The following is a 17,963-nucleotide window of genomic DNA, read 5'->3' as shown; positions in this document are numbered from 1 at the left end:
AAACAAAACTGTGTTTAAAAAAGGTTTATCTTCTTAATTGAAGTAAGTTCTATACATTTATGTAAATGCCTGGAATATATTTATGTGGCAAAGACCCTGAAGAATTTATAAAATGATGATTATCAAGGAAGGGAGGGGATTCCAATATGAAAAGCCAGGTCTACTTTAATCCTCGTTTTATCCTTGCTTTTCATTATGAAGCCCCCCTAACTTTCCCATGGCTCACTCTAGATTTTCTATGTCAATCTGCAGGGGTATTCCAATGGAAATAATTCAGATTTCACTTTACTATGTATTCTCAGAATTACAGAAAGAGCAAATTGTGATGTAAAGAGTTGTTGCTATATCATTCCTTTATAAGGATGTAGGAAGCTGGTAATTGGCTCTGTAATCTTGTTCTGAGATCAGAGTGTGCTTTTCTAGGAAAATGATTTTCTCTTCAGAAAGTTGCCATGATTTTGCTAGAGAGCTGGTTCCTGGTTAGATGTTTTATTTTTGCCATAAACTCATTGTGTGGTGAGAGCTTCTAAGAATTTGAAATCTCTGGTGTAGAGCTTTCAAATTATTTATTTTAGGTTTTATTGAAACTGAACAAAATATTATTCATAAATCTAGTATAAGACAGAGAAAAACTGCTCAATTCTGGGTGGGGTGGAAGTAGGAATAGGCATACAGCTCTGTCCTTGGTCATTCTACTCATGCATAAAGCATGTTCTTTTGAATTCCTTAGAGTCTGGACAACACAGTTTGAAAAACCTTCAGTGAAATACAAAGATCACTAGATTAGAAATCGAAAGATTTAGAATCCCAGTTCTGCTATCAGCAAGCTGTATTACTGAACCTCTATGGGTACAGATTTCCTCATCTGTTAAATAAGGAGAATGAACTAGGTCTCTTTCAGCTCAAATATTTGAGGAAACCATTAGCAACTATATGTAAATCACAAAACTCCTATGCTTTATTTGTTCACTACTGCAAAATAAGATGTTTCCTGGGTAAAATTAACATGCCCACCTCAAAGTTCTAAGTGTCAAGAGTTTTTTTTTTTAACCTTAAGAAATTTAAAGGAGTTCTGTGAAAATTGCAATATAAAATATCTAATTGTCCTGTTCTAAGCACTTTCAGTATTTCTGACTCTATTTGGGATAATCAGTGGTATTTCACTGATTCATTCAGCAAACACATTGAGTGCCCACTACCTGACAGGAATTGAGTTAGGTATAGAGGACAGAAAAGATGACTAAAGAATGTCCACTACTCCCCTCCCAATACAAAAAGTAATGTGTTTTTAACAATTTGTGTTTTTCAACGAAACTTTATCTATTGTCTGCGATGATGCATCCTTTCTAAATGATAGGGATGGCGCTGACATTTTAAAACTAAATGAAAAACGAATTGGCATTCATAAAGAACTGTGTATTTAAAACAGTATTTTCTTTACACAGAATGGCTTTATTGTAATAGATCTTTGATCAACTTGAGCAAAGAGTATTTAGTGTTATAGGGTATGAGATGCTTTGCTTTCTGGATAAGCAGGGTCTCTCTTAAATATGAAGATGGCTCCAATGTTTCCAGAGGGAGACTCCAATCTCTCAGCTGCCAGCCACGCACGTTACCTGAATGATTCTGGATTACTACTGGCTTCTTGAGATGGGCTGGGGTCAAGACAGGGAAGAGTTTTGAATGAAGATGCCAGAAGAGGCCTTTGAGAGGGTGGATGGGAATTGTGAAAGGCCCATTTCCCCTAGACTTAAACCCAAATTCCCTAGCTGTGATATCAGGAACATCCTTTGGGGAAATCTCCCTTTGTTATTCACACTGGTAGAGCTCCCAGCTCAATCCACAACTGCACACCCCCTCACTCTAAGAGTCACTCTTTCCATGGTGGAGCCAATATCCACCCTCTTACTCTAGACGTGGCAGCCCTCCTAGATCCAACCCAACCGTTGACTTACGTTCAAAGGTCATCACCCACCCCAGCACCATCTTCCAGGAACTGGCCTCTCCCCCATCAGTCCCCGCCCCTCTTCTGCGAGCACCCAATGGGTGGAGTCGGGGCTGCGGTGGGAGGGGCCTGAGGCGGGCACATTTAAAGAAAGGCAGCCGGCGAAAAGAGGCAAGAGAGGAGAAGAAAGAGAAACCAGGGGGGCGAGGCGCCGTCCAATGACAAAGCCCAGGGGTGGGCGCCGGCCGCCATCTTGTACCGGGCGGCAGGATATTCGCCCGCGTCCTCCGCCCTCGGAGGGGGAGGGGCGGCGGCGGAGGCGAGAAAAGTAGCGAGAGACGCCAGCAGCGGCCGCCGCCGCGGAGCCGACGCGGACTGGGACGGCGGCGGCAGTAGTGGGACCCGGCGAGCGCGAGCGGCCCCGAGCGGCCTTCGATGCGGCGCAGCATGAAGAGGCGGCGGCGCCGGCCCCCGGTCGCCCCGGCCGCGGCTGCCCGGGGCGGCGACTTTAGGGCAGAAGACGGGGCCGGGTTGGAGGCGCCGGAGGAAAAGGTGGTGTACTCGCGGTCGCAACTGTCGCTGGCTGACAGCACCAAGGCGCTGGGCGACGCCTTCAAGCTCTTCATGCCCCGCAGCACGGAGTTCATGAGCTCGGACGCGGAGCTCTGGAGCTTCCTCTGCAGCCTCAAGCACCAGTTCTCCCCGCACATCCTGCGCAGCAAGGACGTCTACGGCTACTCGTCCTGCCGGGCTCTGGTGCCCGACCCCCCGGGGCCCCCCACAGCTCGCGGCCAGGCGCGCCGGCCGGCTCCGCGCGCCGCAGCCAGGAGGAGGCGCCGCGGAGCCCGGGCGGCAGCTGCCCGCATGAGGAAGCCCCGGTCACCACCCCCGCCGCCGCCGCCGCCCCCCGAGGAGAGCTGCCCGGCCAAGCCCGTGGCCCCCGGGCCCTGCTTCGGGGGCCGCACCCTAGAGGAGATCTGGAGGGCGGCTACCCCGACGCTGACCACCTTCCCCACCATCCGCGTCGGCAGCGACGTGTGGGGCGAGCGCAGCCTGGCGGCGGCGCGGCGTAGGGCGCGCCAGGTCCTGCGAGTGAACCTGGAACCCATGGTGAGGCTCCGCCGCTTCCCGGTGCCCCGGGCGTGAGGCGCGGCCTCCAGGGCGCCTCCTGCCGGCCCCGACCCTGGGACAGAGCTTCCGCCCGGAGGAATGAACAAGTGTCAGTCGAGTGTTTACAGATCCGGCCAGGACCCCGGCCCCCAGTGCACTTTACGCGCGAAGAAGTCGCCGGATGGTTGTCCCTGTCCCGGGCCGCGGCGCCGTCGTCTTGGACGCCGGGGCAGGTGTGCCCTCTGCTGCCTCCCGCACCCGGCCTGCGGAGGGAGGGGACAGCTGGATCCGCAGGGGAGGTCCCTTTCTTCCTGACCCCAGATTGAGACGTCTCCAGGACCTTAGGGGCAGATCCGTTCTCTCCCTGTTGGACTCTACCTCACTGGTCTGGAAGTCCTCCGAAGACATTATTTTTCCAAAGGAATTTGGTTTCGTGCTTGTGTAATAAAGCCAGAATTTACTTGCTCTTTATCTCCCGCTTTTTCTGTTTCACTGTCACCCCTCTTTCGGGACAGAAGTTCGAACATGTGGTGTTGCACTAGTTTGTGCTCAGGGTATTCTGAAGCCCACTCGTTTCCTAATTTTTACTGGATTCCAAAGCTTTGATCGAGGATATTTTTTAAGAGGTTCAAGCTTGTGACTGTTAGTAGTGCGAGGATTTGTGTGGGCTCAGTGATGACAAACAAAGACCTGCAAAATACAACTGTTTAAACATTTTCAAGGTGTTTTTAAAGGTTTTATATTGAAACTTAATGTTTATATTTACTGAGCTCCTAAAAATGGTAGAATCCACATGAAAACTTTTGTTTAGGAAAAGTTAACTTGTTAAATTCTTTTGAGTTGAATAAAAAAATGCGTTGAAACCATATGGCGTGTGATTAAAAAAGTGAATAAATTGTGAAGAACTGGTTTTGGTTACAGGAGTCACTGGAATCCGACTAGAGATGATTTGGCCCCCTGTCCTGGTCTAACATACAAATCCAGGAATATTATGCATTGAAGTATTTTAAAATACATTATCCTTGCATTTTACAAGGATAATGTATTTCAAAATACGAGTTGCATAGGAGAGATGCATGTGTGTAAACATTATGACTAAAATGATAAACAGAATACCCATTAGAATTCTTAGAACTATTAATGATCAAGAGGGGTGGAGGCATTTCTTGGTATCAAATAACTGGTTGAGGTTACTTTGGGCGAAATAAATCTATTTCCTTTTTGTTTTTGTTGTTGGATAACAAGAAATGTCTAGACTAATACTCATCAATCTTACAAACATAATGAAAGTTAGTTGACTTTTAGTTGACTTTTTTGTCCCAACAATGTTTTAACCTTCTTGCCACTCATTATATGTTTGCAGTTCTAGGTCTTTGACAGCTGAAGACCACAGGAATCAAACAGGCGAGCCACACAGAATACTGACCCTTCTTTATGCTTTTATAGTGTTTATACCATATGGCCCAGTGTGAAATTCTTGATTATCCAAGTGCCTTCGGTCATTTGTGGCAGGAAAACTTAGTAGTTTTTTAGCCAGCAGTGCCACAGCCAGCTTTTACTGCAATACCTAAAGGGTCAAGGAGTGTTTTTGTACCACTATTATTTCAAATTTAAGTATTCTGCCATGAAACGATCCATACTGGGCTGGAACTTGACATGTGAAATATTTAATACTAGAACTTATCTCTGCTTGGCAGCTTCTTAGGAAAATAATGAGAGTTGCAATTTTGACTCTTGTGTTCCTAGAATTCAAATGGCATAGCTTTCTGAAATGAGTATTTCAGGTTTAGTAGTCCATATAGGAGTGTTGTGACTTTAATTTCAGTGTTCTTGTTTTCTTAAAAAATTATATATATATACACGCACACATATATAACTTGATGCCAGTTTTCTAGTAAGCCTCAGTCTTTTATTCACTAGTCAATGATAATACATTGTACAAACACTGTCACATGAGTAAATAAAAATGAATAATTCCTTAGAAGATGGAGAGTGTTAAATTATATTTGTGATAGGAAGCTTAGACATTCTTTTGGTTATTAGCTTCCATTGCCAATTGTATTTCAGATGCATAGGGTTTTCTTCCTAAAAATACGTTGTTAACTTTTATAGCTAACTAGCACCTGGGAAAAATGTATTTGTACAACTTCACCATTGTATATAGTTTTATAATAATTAAAAATAAACCCAATGGCCATATTAGAATGCAGTTTCGACATATAGCTTATCTAGGTAGTTTTCCAGAGGATTTTGAAATTTGGCTTAACTGGGAGGATAACTGCTCAGCACACAACTGAAACATAACCAATGACACCATTCATTTATTTTACGGAGATTCTTGACATTTTTCTCTCCTATGCCTTGTTACTTTAGCGTACTTGAACTCAAACGCTTCTTTGGATTACTTGGGCTATCTGATTCCATTTTGGATCTGATTATCCATCTTGAATTCAATAATGGTATTCATTTGGGCTATTAAAAGATTATGCCATTTCTAGTCTGTGAAATAAGATGTAAAAAATATTTATTTTTGCCCTTTTCTTTGGTTAAAACCTATGTTACAACTTTTAAAATGTGAAGCAACATCTAATGTAGTTGACTGGTATACTAATAGGAAAGTGAAAGTCATGGGTACTTTGTTGCAGAATGTGAAAAGAAACTTGGCATAGTGGCCTTTATGATGAGGCATCCACTTACTGTCCTCTAAAGTGAAGTCTGTAGCTTAGCTTGTGTGTAGTTTTTGAATGAAATCTCATGATCTTCGTTCATTCTCTTGCCTTCTCTTTTATCTCATATGGCACAAGTAGAGGGGAAAGCCAGGAGGAAATTCATCACCTTGCTATGCTTTTATTTGATTTTTAATTCCTGAGTGCCTAAATGTGGTGACTGGCACCTCACATAACTTTTTGAGATTCCTGATGTCATTTTTATCCTTCCTGTCAACCAGCAATGTATTTTTATGTTACTAAAACCAGTAACGTCATAATTGTTGAGGACAAGCTTCATTGCTGATAGTGCAAAGTGTCGTTGTTGTGATGTGTATTTATTTTATTCAAGTTTGAATATTGACAAGTGTAACTTAAGCTGATGACTGACACCTATTGATCTGCTGTGTGCAAATGATAGTACTATTTTTTAGAAAACTTCAGTAAATTTTAAAAATATTTGAATACAAAATATCTGAGCAATTTTGAACTCAAAAGTTTTTCATTGTTTTAAGGATTGCGACAGGACTCTAATGGTTTTTAATGGACACATATGCCTAATATTTACTTTATTGGTGTGTTTAAAATATTTTTTGATAGACTATTATGTCTTAAGTGCTTTAGAAAACAATTGTTTGTAATGGACTCAAAGTGTTTCCCTGGACAGTTTGATGTACTTATGGTTGAGATTTATAATCTGCTTGTACTTTGCTTTTTAACTTATTAATTGTAAATAAATTTTAGAGAATACATAGTGTCTAGTTTTTCTAATATTTGAACATTTTTGAAATAGTATTTTGTATTTGCATGTGACTCAGAAAACATCTTAATTTACAATTTGATAAATTTTGACTTTTTTGTGAACTTCAAACTCCCAGAAATCTTGAGATTTGTTTTTTGTGCTATCTCAGGACTCCGTGTTCCATCAATTCTTTAATTATCTAGCTAATTTCTAGGATGGTGATACAAGCCCAAGTTATTAACCAGTTTGCCAGCAATAAAATATCGTACAAAAAAATGCATCAAAATTCAGAATTCTCTAAATCCTGACCAGAGGTCCCCCTGTGACGATGACAAAAGGTCTAGAGCTCTTGCTCTTTCATAGCATGAAAGGAAGTAAGAGTGCTCCGTTTGAGTACCAGTGGTATGAGCTGTTCCATAGAATAAGGGCAGGGCTAGAATTTTCATTAGAGTCCAGAAGGCAGAAGTGGAGTATTAGTGAACAGCACAGCAAGGGCCGGATTCACAGATAGTACTGTGTGGGCTAAATTTGTCGTTGTACCTGAGTTCCTATTAGTTGGAGGCAGTGTAGTGTAATAGTTGTGGAGTCACAGTGCCTGGGGTGGAATTATTATGCATGCCTTTGTGACCTGCAAGTGTTGAGATGGTAGGTAAGTTACTTAAAATCTTCGTGCCTTAGCTTCCTCAACTATCAAATGTGATTAGTGAAAGAAACTATCGGGATATTATAAGGATTAATAACCACCCCTTTCAAAGGGTAGTAATGCTAGACACATAGGAAGTACTAAATAAATGCTATTAATTAGAGGTATGCACAGTGAGAATAGGTATATATACTGAGAGTGGTCCATTGTGAATTTAGCTCTCCAGGTTTCTCAGCATCGCAAGAATATTGTGTGGTCTGGGAAAGCTGTAAGATAAATTAAGAGAAGAGAATTTGTGCATGAATAAAATTGAAGACATAAGGAAATTACATACTTTTTTAGCTTGCTGACTATGCAGTAGGAGATTGGATTAAGTTGATTTATTACAATTTTCATTGTTGGAGTTTTTTTTTAATTCAGGTCTTTTATGATATCTCTAAAAGACATTTGAATGTGCTGTTATGTATTTTAAACTATATGAGAATTTATAACAGTAATAGATTTAAAGCTATTGATCCAAGAGAACTCACAAAAGTTTTGGACTACATATTTGCTTAGAGTAAGCTCAGTAAGTGTTGCTTATAAACTATGTTAATTTATGTGCATAGAACCAACCTAGAATTAGTTTGTATAAAGTTTACAATTCAGGTGTTAAAGGAAACAAAGTGAATACAATAGCTGTGCTTGAAACACCAGAAAATTATTACTGAAAGCAAAAATATTCCTGTATTTGAAGCATTGACACACTCATTGTTGGATGTCAGATATAAAGCCTGTAATTTAGATCTAACTTCTCATAGCACAAAGAATAATGGAACATCCTCTAAATTGGTGAACAAGCCAAAGTTGCAGTTATCTGAAGTTGACACAAAATAATTTCCTGGAAAATTATTAGATGAAAGTCATACAAGAACAAGAAGCTAAAAATGGAGCCTAACTGCAGATTTCACAAAATTAATGACTTCTCACTGTCATCACTCTCTTGTGTCTTGGTAAATGTCATTCTAAACCATGATCTATAACATAATAAACATATCTAACACCCAATTGGAAGGTAATCATAATAACACCAAACACTATGTTTAGCTCAGAAAATTTGAATAAGTAGTCTACTGGACTCAAAACTGGACTTATTTAGCTTCTGAAAATATTCATAGAAAAGTTAAATTGAGATTCTTCCAAGTAGTAAAATTAACTGTAAAATGTGTACATATTTCTCTTTTTAAGGATTTTTTAAAGTACATATTCTTTAAAGAGTACAGAAAAACAAAAGACTGTGACTTAGGATTCTAAATCTTACAGAGTAAAGGAATTATTGAAGCAAAAACATGTACAAAAAGTACATATAAATGTACAGTTTGATGAATTTGAATAAATTCAATAGGCTCATGGAACTAGCACTATGATTAAAAAAAAACAGTTATGAGTACCCCTGAAGTCCTCCCTAACACCCCATCAATCATCACCTACTCACCTTCTTGCCCAAGGTAACCATTGTTTTGATTTCTTACAGCATATTTTTTGCTTATTTTTGAACTTTACATAAATGGAATTATTGGTCATGTGTCTAGCTTCTTTCACTTGAAATTATGTTTGTGAAATTCAATTTATATTGTATGTGCTATAATTGTAGAACATTTATTCTCATTGATGTATAGAATTCCACTGTGTGAATATTCCACAATATATTTATTCAAGTCTTGGTGGGCATTTGGGTAGATTCCAGTTTGGAACAATTACAAATAAAGCTTTGATGAATATTCTAAAATATGTCTTTTGGTGAACATATGCATGTATTTTTTTTGGAGTATATATCTAGGAATGAATTTGCTGAGACACTGGGTCACAGCAAATGATCATCTTTGGTAGATACTGCCAAACAGTTTTCCAAAGTGGATACATGGACTCTTGTAAAACTGGCCTTCAAATAGTTGGCTTTTTATTATTATTCCTTTCTTCTTCAAAGCCAAAGAAGTTTTGTTCCTCTGCTCTTAAAATGAAATGAAAAGACATTTTCCCCCTATGTTTTCCTCTATTTTACAGCGGAGCTTTTTAAAAAAAAAGTCTTTTATGTATTAGTTGTTTTCTTCTCCATCCTTTATACAAAACCAGCTCTGAGACTGGTAATAACGTTAACTATGTTAACCTAAACCCGGCAAACTTAAATTGTCATAAAACCAAGCATGTGAGACTTGGGTTCATAGTGTTCCTCTTCTAGTACTTGGACAGGATTCCATTGAAATGGTCTATAACATAATGGAGACTCTGTCTCTGGAAAGAATGGTCTGATTCGACCTTATATGTTGTTTATTCTAGAAAGCTAGACATTGAGAGGTCTAGGAGTTGGATGGCAGAGAGGGAGGGTTTGAAGATGTGCAGAATATTCAGGTTTGCTTGAAGTCAGCTGAGAAGAGCAGACTTCTATCTTGGGAGGTGCTGGCTCAGCAGGGCTCAACTCTCAATTGTTATGAAATGAATGAAAAATGTACTCATGAGAGCCCACTTGAAGGATGCCTCCAGAACTCTAAAAGGAAGTTCTCCCTTTTCCTTATTAAGTAAAGCATCTTGGAGGATATTTATTTTACCCTTACATGCCCACAGTACTTCACACTGGGTAGTTATGTTGTTATTGTTATGCTTTCTTATGTATTTCTCTCCTCTTCCCTCCTAGATTGTGAATTTCTCATTGGCAGGACTCGTCTTTCTCGTCTCTGTATCATTACAACATCGCTGGTCATTTGCATAGTGCTCAGTGGTGTTGAATGAATAAATTGTGTTTATGGGGTTCAGACAAACCTGGAACACTGGCTCCCAAATCTTACAGAAGAACTAGTTGTGATGCTTCAGTTTTATGTGTAACAGAAGCAGTCTGTAAATGGAGTTATAATTTTTTACAGATACCTATCAAATACACTTTTGATGAATTCCTAGCATTTTGTGACCAAATGAGTTGGCTGTAGACTCTGATGTTTCTTATTGTACCTGCAACCCAATACCATTTATCATCACTACCTCAGAATCTCTCAGCAAGAGGTAGTGTGGTGCAGTGGTTAAGAGGCTGGCCTCAGGGGACAGGCTGCCTGGTTTAAAACTCCTTCGTCCCTTTCTTGCTGGCAGCAGACCTTTTAGCAAGCTACTTAACCTCTCTGTTCCTCAGTTTACTCAGCTGTAAAAACAAGCACAATATAGCACCTACCTCATAGAGCTCTTATGAGAATTCAGTGGGGTAACACATGTAAAACACTTTAGAGTAGTGCCTGGAACATCGTTTGCCTCAAGTCAATAAATGTTAGCTTTTATTAGTAGTAATGTAAAAGACTTTATAAAGCCTCAGTTTGCTTACTTGAAATTTTTATATTGGCATGTGTTAGAAGCAAAGAACAAAGGCTGCAGTCCATAAAATGTCTATTAGAGCCAAACTTGTATGGGAGATTGAGGTCCAATTCACTAAAAGTGGTATGTGCAAAAGGATGCTGTAGGTGTTGTGAGGAGTGCAGTGATGTACAAGACTCAGCACAAGCTGATAGCAAAATAATCAGGAAAACATGGCATGATAGAAGAAACAAATTAACAATGATTTCATTCTTACTGTGCACCAGGTACTATCCCAGTCTCTTTATGCTTGTGTGTGTGTTTTGTTTGTTTGCTTGTTTGTTTGTTTTAAGTAAACCTCAATGATTCTATGAGATAGATAGGATTCATTCATATTTAGTAGATGAATAAACTGAAGCTTAGATAGGTTAAGAAATGTGCCAAATATCACACATCTAAGTGGCAGAGCTGGGATTTAAAACCACATCTATCTCATCTCATTTTCTCTACTAATCTTTATAAACACTTTTAGAGGAAGTGAAATAAATTAATCAGCCCCTGGAGGAACCTCCTGTAGGATTGTGAAATCTCAAGATGGGGAAAATCAATTTAGGAACCCTGTTTTGTTCACCTTCGCATTTCTCATGGTGTACAGCATAGGTGTTCGTTCATTGTCGGGGAAATGAATATGAATGAATGAACAAAAGCACAAATTCCTTTGCTCCTGTGATTAGATTGTTTAGTTTGATGGAGGATCTCGTGGCAATCTGTATGGTCTAAAGTCATTCTGTATGTCTCCTCTTACAATTGCCACAAGCAGGTAAAAGAGAAGGTTATTTAATATAACATTCATCTCAAATTACTTGTAAAGTCTATAAAAAGTAGACTTCACAAATCTAAACATAGGGAGTCATACAGAGCTTTAAGCCCTCCTTCCCACAGTTGCCATCCTGGAGCCTCTGTATTGGAATTCTACAGCTCCCACTGCAGACACTTCTTCCAATTTATTATGATATCTACTCTGTGGACCACTGTGAGACAAGGTGGACAAGGTTCTGAGTCCATTCTGATTCTCTTTTCCCTCCTAAACACCTTCATGAAGTTCTAGTTCCCAGGTTTTACTTAGATAAACTACAGCATGAACAAACAAACAAACAAAAAACCCAGGATAATGGACATACGGCCAAAAAATACTCAAATAAAAACAAGATATGTGTGAGTAAATGGGTTGGTGACACAAGAAGAGGGGGACTCCAAGAGTCTTTAAATGCAAGTTCACATTCTAACAGAGGTGGAAAATTGACCTTTACATTCCTTTGTACCAGAACTTGTTGCCCCCATCACATGGTATCCACTTACACACATTTCACAGCTATAGGATGGATCGACTGCCCTGTGCAATCATGAGAAAAAAGCACCACTAATAGAACTTTCCCTGTAATGTTTATCTGATGGCTGGTTTGGCTAAAAGCATGTGTTTTTCCTTATAATTCCATAGAACAGGTAGATTTACATCAGTCACACTTTGCTTTTTTTCTTCTCAGTTCATTTATCTACCTATGGTTTTCTTGAGAAATTCAACAAAATTTTATTGAAGGCTTCTGTTATGGAATGGATTCTATAACCCCCAAATTTACATGTTATAACCCTAACCACCAGTGTGATGGCATTTGGAGACAGGGCCTTTGGGAAGTAATTAGGTTTGGATGAGGTCATGAGGGTAGGCACCTCATCATGGGATAAGTGCCCTTAAAGAAGAGTCACGAGAATTTGCTTGCTGTCTCACTCTCTGCTGTGTAAGAACACAGTAATAAGGCGGCCATCTGCAAACCAAGAAGAAAGCCCTCACCAGAGCCTGACTGCTGGTGCTCTGATCTCAGACTCCCAGAGCTGTGGGAAATAAATGTCTGTTGTTAAGGCCACCCAATGTGTGGCATTTTGTTATAACTTCCTGAGAAGACTAAGACAGCCTGTATGTGCAGGATCTGTTCTACAGATAAAACCCCTGCCCCATGGCACTTGCAGGCTGGTAGGTGATTCTTTCTTATGTTCTGTATCCACAGCTACTACACTAGGTGGGTCACTCTGTGACCTTCTGCTGCTTTTTCATTGTCACTGGCAGGTGAATGCCTGCTTCTTTAATTATGTATAGGGTAGAATCCAATGTCCTGGGGATACAGATGGCTATAGTGAAAGGACTTCTGGACATGTATATTATCTTGGTGAAACAAACATTTTTGTTGAAAATCTAGTTTGCTGTCAAGTTGAATATTTAAAACAAAGCAAAATAAGCCAGAAGGGGTTCCTCAAAATTGTATGTCTTAAGGGTTTGATAAACATTCAATGGCTTTTTGCTGAAATATTTGTTCAAGAGACAAATTAGTTTGGGATAACTATGCAAACCTGGGGAACAAATGCAGATTGGGCTACAGAGCCTCTGAGTGTGGAGCTTGACAGTTGGCTGAGGGCTCCATAGTGTGTTCTCAAGAGCATGGCAGGAGGAGCTGCTGCCAGGGGGTACCTGCTGCATCCACTGCACCTGAAGTATCTCTCTTACTCACTGACTCCCTGATGCTGGAGGGCCCTTTATTCCAATTAAGGTGTAGCCTTTCTAGACCATGAGATGTGTGGCTCAGTACAACCTCCAGAAACAACCCAACCCACCTCACTCCTTTCACTGCTATGGTCCAGAGAGTCAAAGGGTTTGCCCAGGGTTGCTCAGCTAGTGAGTGGGTAAGAGAATCTACATCATCTGATCCTCTGTCCAGTGTTTCTTCTGCTCATTCATTTGGCTGGGAAGGCTTAGCTTTTCTTAGACTTCTGTTTTTAGAGTGTTTTGCTGTGGGAGTCAAACATGAGATAGGCTTCTCAGGTAATTGGAGCTGGGGACAGCAGGGAAACAAGAGGCCTAGAGATCTGGAAGGAGAGATGACACAAGGAGAGAGAAATGCTAGGAGTGGAGAGTGGACTGATGGACACACTGCCTCCTTCAATTTTGCTTTGGGATGGTTGCCCCTTCCCCCTCCTTCTCTTCTTCTCCTTCTTCTCCTTCTCCTTCTTCGCCTTCTTCTCCTTCTTCTCCTTCTCCTCCTCCTCCTCCTTGTTCTTCCTCTTCTTTTTCTTCTTCTTCTTCTTCCTTCTTTCTTCTTCTTCCTCTTCTTCCTCCTCCTCTTCTTCTTCCTCTTCTTCTTCCTCCTCCTCCTCCTCCTCTCTCTCTTCCTCTTCCCCTCCTCCTTCTCCCTCTTCCTCTTCCTCTTCTTCTTCCTCCTCGTCTTCCCCATTTTTTTTTCTTCTTCTTCTCTTCTGATGGAATTTTACTCTTGTTGCTCAGGCTCAAATGCACTGATGTGATCTTGGCTCACTCCAACCTCTGCCTCCTGAGTTCAAGTGATTCTCTTGCCTTAGCCTCCCAAGTAGCTAGGATTACAGGCATGCATGCACCATCACACCAGGCTAGTTTTGTATTTTTGGTAGAGAAGGGGTTTCACCTTGTTGGTCAGACTGGTCTCAAACTCCTGACCTCAAATGATCCACCTGCCTCAGCCTCCCAAAGTGCTGGGATTACAGGTGTGAGCCACCGCACCTGGCCTGGGATGGCCTTCTTAAGAATGTCTGAGCTGAATGGTCCTCAGTCCATGGCATTCCAGCCCTGAGAGGAAAGACTTGACTTTGTCTAAAACCCAACAGTTGGCTGGGGGAGATTTGTTGCCTTGGCATTGCTTGGGTAGGTTCCTTGGTGGTGTATCTACCAATAGTCTGTGGGAAACTCTGTGTGTGTGTGTGAGTGTGTGTGTGTATGTGTGTGTGTGTGATAGAGAGGGAAAGAGAGAGAGAGCAAGATCACAGTGGAGGCATCTCTTATTTATTCTGATTGTCTATTCAAAATGTGGCATTTTCCTTTTAAAAAAAAGTCCTAAAAATAACAGATAATAAAATTAGATGTAGACATTGATGTGCTAGTAGTGTACATTGTTAAAAAATCTGAAATATGTTTCTTTGATTTTAGAAGTTGGCTTAGGTCTCTCTGGAAGATGTAATGGAATATTAAGGATGGTTGGGAATAGAACTTTCATTGGTGTGATTCTAATTCACTTAACAGACTGAGCATTCTGATGGGAGAAACCTGACATGTACAGTCAAATGTGTTACCTCAGCCAAGGTAGAGCAGAGAGAGAGGTAGAGTGGGGTGAGCCTGAAAGGCCAAGGCTTGGAACCTGAGTTCACAGTCTGTATGGCTGCTAACCTGCTGTGAGGGTTTGGGCAAATCAGGGTTCCTTCTATTCTGAAGTTTCATGATGTGGTTAAAGTTCTACATGAAACAATACTATCAAAATTCATGCCTGTATAAATAATTCAGAAAAGAGGGCTTCAGATGGAGCTATTCAGACAAACATTATTTATCTTCAAAGTCAGCAATGAAAGATGATGATCAGAACTCTAGGATCACATGACCTGGGTTCAGAAATTTTATTTACTCACCATGAAGACATTTTGAAACTGAATTCAACTTTGTCAACAGTTAGTTATTGTTCTATTTTGGTACTTTATAGTTAAAATGTTAGGCAAGCAATGTGTTTATCTTAGCTGCAGCAGAGCTAATGTGTGAATAGGGACATTGTTAGAAACTCAATAAGGTTGTTTTTTTCTATTATTATAAGGAAGGGTCACCTATTAGCATAAATTGTGCCTTGAATATGGCATCAGCACATGAAAAAATATTGTGAGCTTAGGATTGTATTGTGAAATACAGGACTTGTAACACTGAAATATTCCTATGAAAATTCTAACAATCTTACTTGTTGTGGGCACTAATGTTTAAAAGGGTTAAAAGAAGGGAGACATCTTATTTGAAATAAATGGTTGCTCTTGAAAGTACAAGTATAAATAGTATTTTGATGAATTACTTTGCTAATTGTTCTTCATTATACAAAGCAATGTATTATAAATGGCAAAAGTAATCTCTCTTCTAAATGGAAAACGTTATTCAAAAACTGATTGTAGAGGACCTCTGGAAATTTCACAGAAGACTGTCTTTTCTGTAGATTTATTCATTTTCTTACAAACCCAGAGCAATTTGAATAAACATCTGTTTGTGTTATTGCTTCATGTTCTTTAAAAAGGATATATTTAAGATTTTTATTATAGACCCACTCTTCTGATGATAGGTATGTAAGCTTGTCTGGGAGGAAAATTGACAGTAAATTTTCAAAACCTTAAACTAGTACTCATACCCTTGGCTCATGTCTAGAATTTGTTCCAGTGCAATAATGAAACGAAAGACTGATTTGCCACACAAAGATGCTGATGTGAGAATACATGTTTAAAAAATTGGAACTAAACAATGTTCAACAACAGAATAATAATTAAATGAGTTACCATATATTCACACAGTAAAATTTGAGGTAGTCATTAAAGTCATGTTTTCATGGCATGTTTAGTGCTCTGATGTTAAGTGAGAAAGAGAGGCAGTATATAAAATAATATAGGAGATATGATCTCAGTTTTATTTTTTAAACTCAAGTTTATCGAGGTACAATTTACATATGGTAAGATTCTCCCTTTTCAGGTCTACACTTTGATTAGTTTTGACAAATGTATGCAGTGGTGTAACCACAACCATGATCAAGACATAGACTCTTTCCACCACCCCAGAAAGTTTCTTCATGCACCTCTGTAGTCAATATCTTCTCTTTACTCCCAGTCTCTGGTTGTCTTAGTTCGTTTGGGCTGCTATAACAAAATTCACTAAACTGAGTAACTCACAAGTAATAGAAATTTATTTCTCACAGTTCTGGAGATTGGGAAGTCCAAGATCAAGGCACTGGCAGATTTGGTGTCTGGTGAGAGCTCCTTTCCTCATAGACAGTGCCTTCTCTCTGTGTCATTACATGGCAAAAGGGACTAACTAGTTCTCTGAGGTTTCTTATATAAGGGCACAAATTCCATTCATGAGGATGGAGCCCTCATGAGCTAATCATCTCCCAAAAGCCTCACCTAATATCACACTGGAGATTAGGTTTCAACATATGCATTTGGGGGAGTCACAAACATTTAGACCATAGCACTAGAAAAGTATAGTTTTTCATTTTCCAGAGTATCAGATAAATAAAATAATATACTATATATGCCTTTTACATCTCACTTTTTCACTTTTGAGGTTTTCTTTTTTTTTAATGTTGTGTGTATCAATACCACATTCCTTTTCTTGCTGAAAAGCATTACATTGTGTGGATATATCACAATCTATTCATTTACCAGCTCTAGCCATTTGGATTGTTTCCAGTTTCTGATGATTATGAATATTTGCGTATAGCCATATGTTTCAGTTCTCTTAAGTGAACACCTTAAGACAGGAATTATTTGGTTGCATGTTAAGTGTATACTTAAGAAACAGCCAAACTCTTTTTGAAAGGGTCTGTACCACTTTGCAATCCTACCGGCAACAATGAGAGTTCCAGTTGCTTTGCATTCTCTCAGCTTATAGTACTGTTTTTACAGTTGAGCCATGCTTATAGGTATGTGATGGTATCTCCTTTCCCTAATGACTAGCATCAATCATCTTGTCGTGTGCTTATAAGGTAACCATATATCTTCTCTAGTGAAATTTCTATTCAAATTTTTAAAAATTGGGGTTATTTTCTTAATACTGTTTTTTGAGAGTTCTTTATATATGTTGCATACAATTCCTTTGTCAGATATGTGATCAGCAAATATTTCTTCCCAGGTTATAATTTGTCTTTTCATTTTTATGATAGTGTCTTTCAAAGAGCAAATGCTTTTATCAATTTATTTATTTTTAATTTAATGGTTGATGCTTTTTTAATATGAAGTTTTTAGTTTAGTTTTAGATTTATAGAAAATTTGCAAAAATAGCACAGAAGGTTCTCATATACTCCACACCCACCTTTTCCTATTATTAACATTAGTATGATACATTTGTCACCGTCAATGAATATGGCTTATGCTTTTTGTGATCTAAGAAATCTTTGCCTACCCCAATGTCATAATACTTTTCTATTTTTTTTAAATAAAAATGTTATATCTGTTGCTTTTAGATTTGGGTTTATTTATGATACATTTAAAGTAAATTTTTGTATATGATCTGATATAATGTTGAAGTTCGTTTTTTTCTTTTCTTTTTTTTTTTTTTTTTTTTTTTTGAGACAGAGTCTCACTCTGTCACCCAGGCTGGAGTGCAGGGGAGTGATCTCAGCTCACTGCAAACTCCGCCTCCCAGGCTCCAGTGATTCTCATGTCTCAGCCTCCTGAGTGGCTGGGATTACAGGCATGCACCACCACGCCTGGCTAATTTTTTGTATTTTTAGTAGAGACGGGGTTTCACCATGTTGGTCAGGCTGGTCTTGAACTCCTGGCCTCAAGTGATCCACCCAGCTTGGCCTCCCAAACTGCTGGGATTATGGGCACGAGCCACTGTACCTGGCCTTTTTCTGTCTTTTTGTGCGGATACTCAATTAGTTCCAGCACCATTTGCTAAGTAGATCTTTT

The 17,963-nt window shown here is 39.6% G+C and overlaps 1 protein-coding gene across 1 annotated transcript; it reads left to right on the top strand.

Annotated features, from left to right (window-relative positions):
• Nucleotides 1-2,094: 2,094 nt before the first annotated feature.
• Nucleotides 2,095-6,512, top strand: CCDC71L (coiled-coil domain containing 71-like). The gene has a single exon (XM_011956869.1). It carries the CDS (start codon nucleotides 2,381-2,383, stop codon nucleotides 3,089-3,091), a length of 711 nt encoding a protein of 236 aa, XP_011812259.1. The 5' UTR covers nucleotides 2,095-2,380; the 3' UTR covers nucleotides 3,092-6,512.
• The last annotated feature ends 11,451 nt before the right edge of the window (nucleotides 6,513-17,963 follow it).

This window comes from Colobus angolensis, unplaced genomic scaffold (genome assembly GCF_000951035.1).
Source record: "Colobus angolensis palliatus isolate OR3802 unplaced genomic scaffold, Cang.pa_1.0 Scaffold427, whole genome shotgun sequence".
NCBI lineage: Eukaryota > Metazoa > Chordata > Mammalia > Primates > Cercopithecidae > Colobus > Colobus angolensis.
This window is presented reverse-complemented; position numbering and strand designations above follow the sequence as displayed.

Bases quoted from the DNA above. Each gene is read 5' to 3' on its own strand.
- CCDC71L (XM_011956869.1), top strand. From the start codon at position 2,381: ATGCGGCGCAGCATGAAGAGGCGGCGGCGCCGGCCCCCGGTCGCCCCG.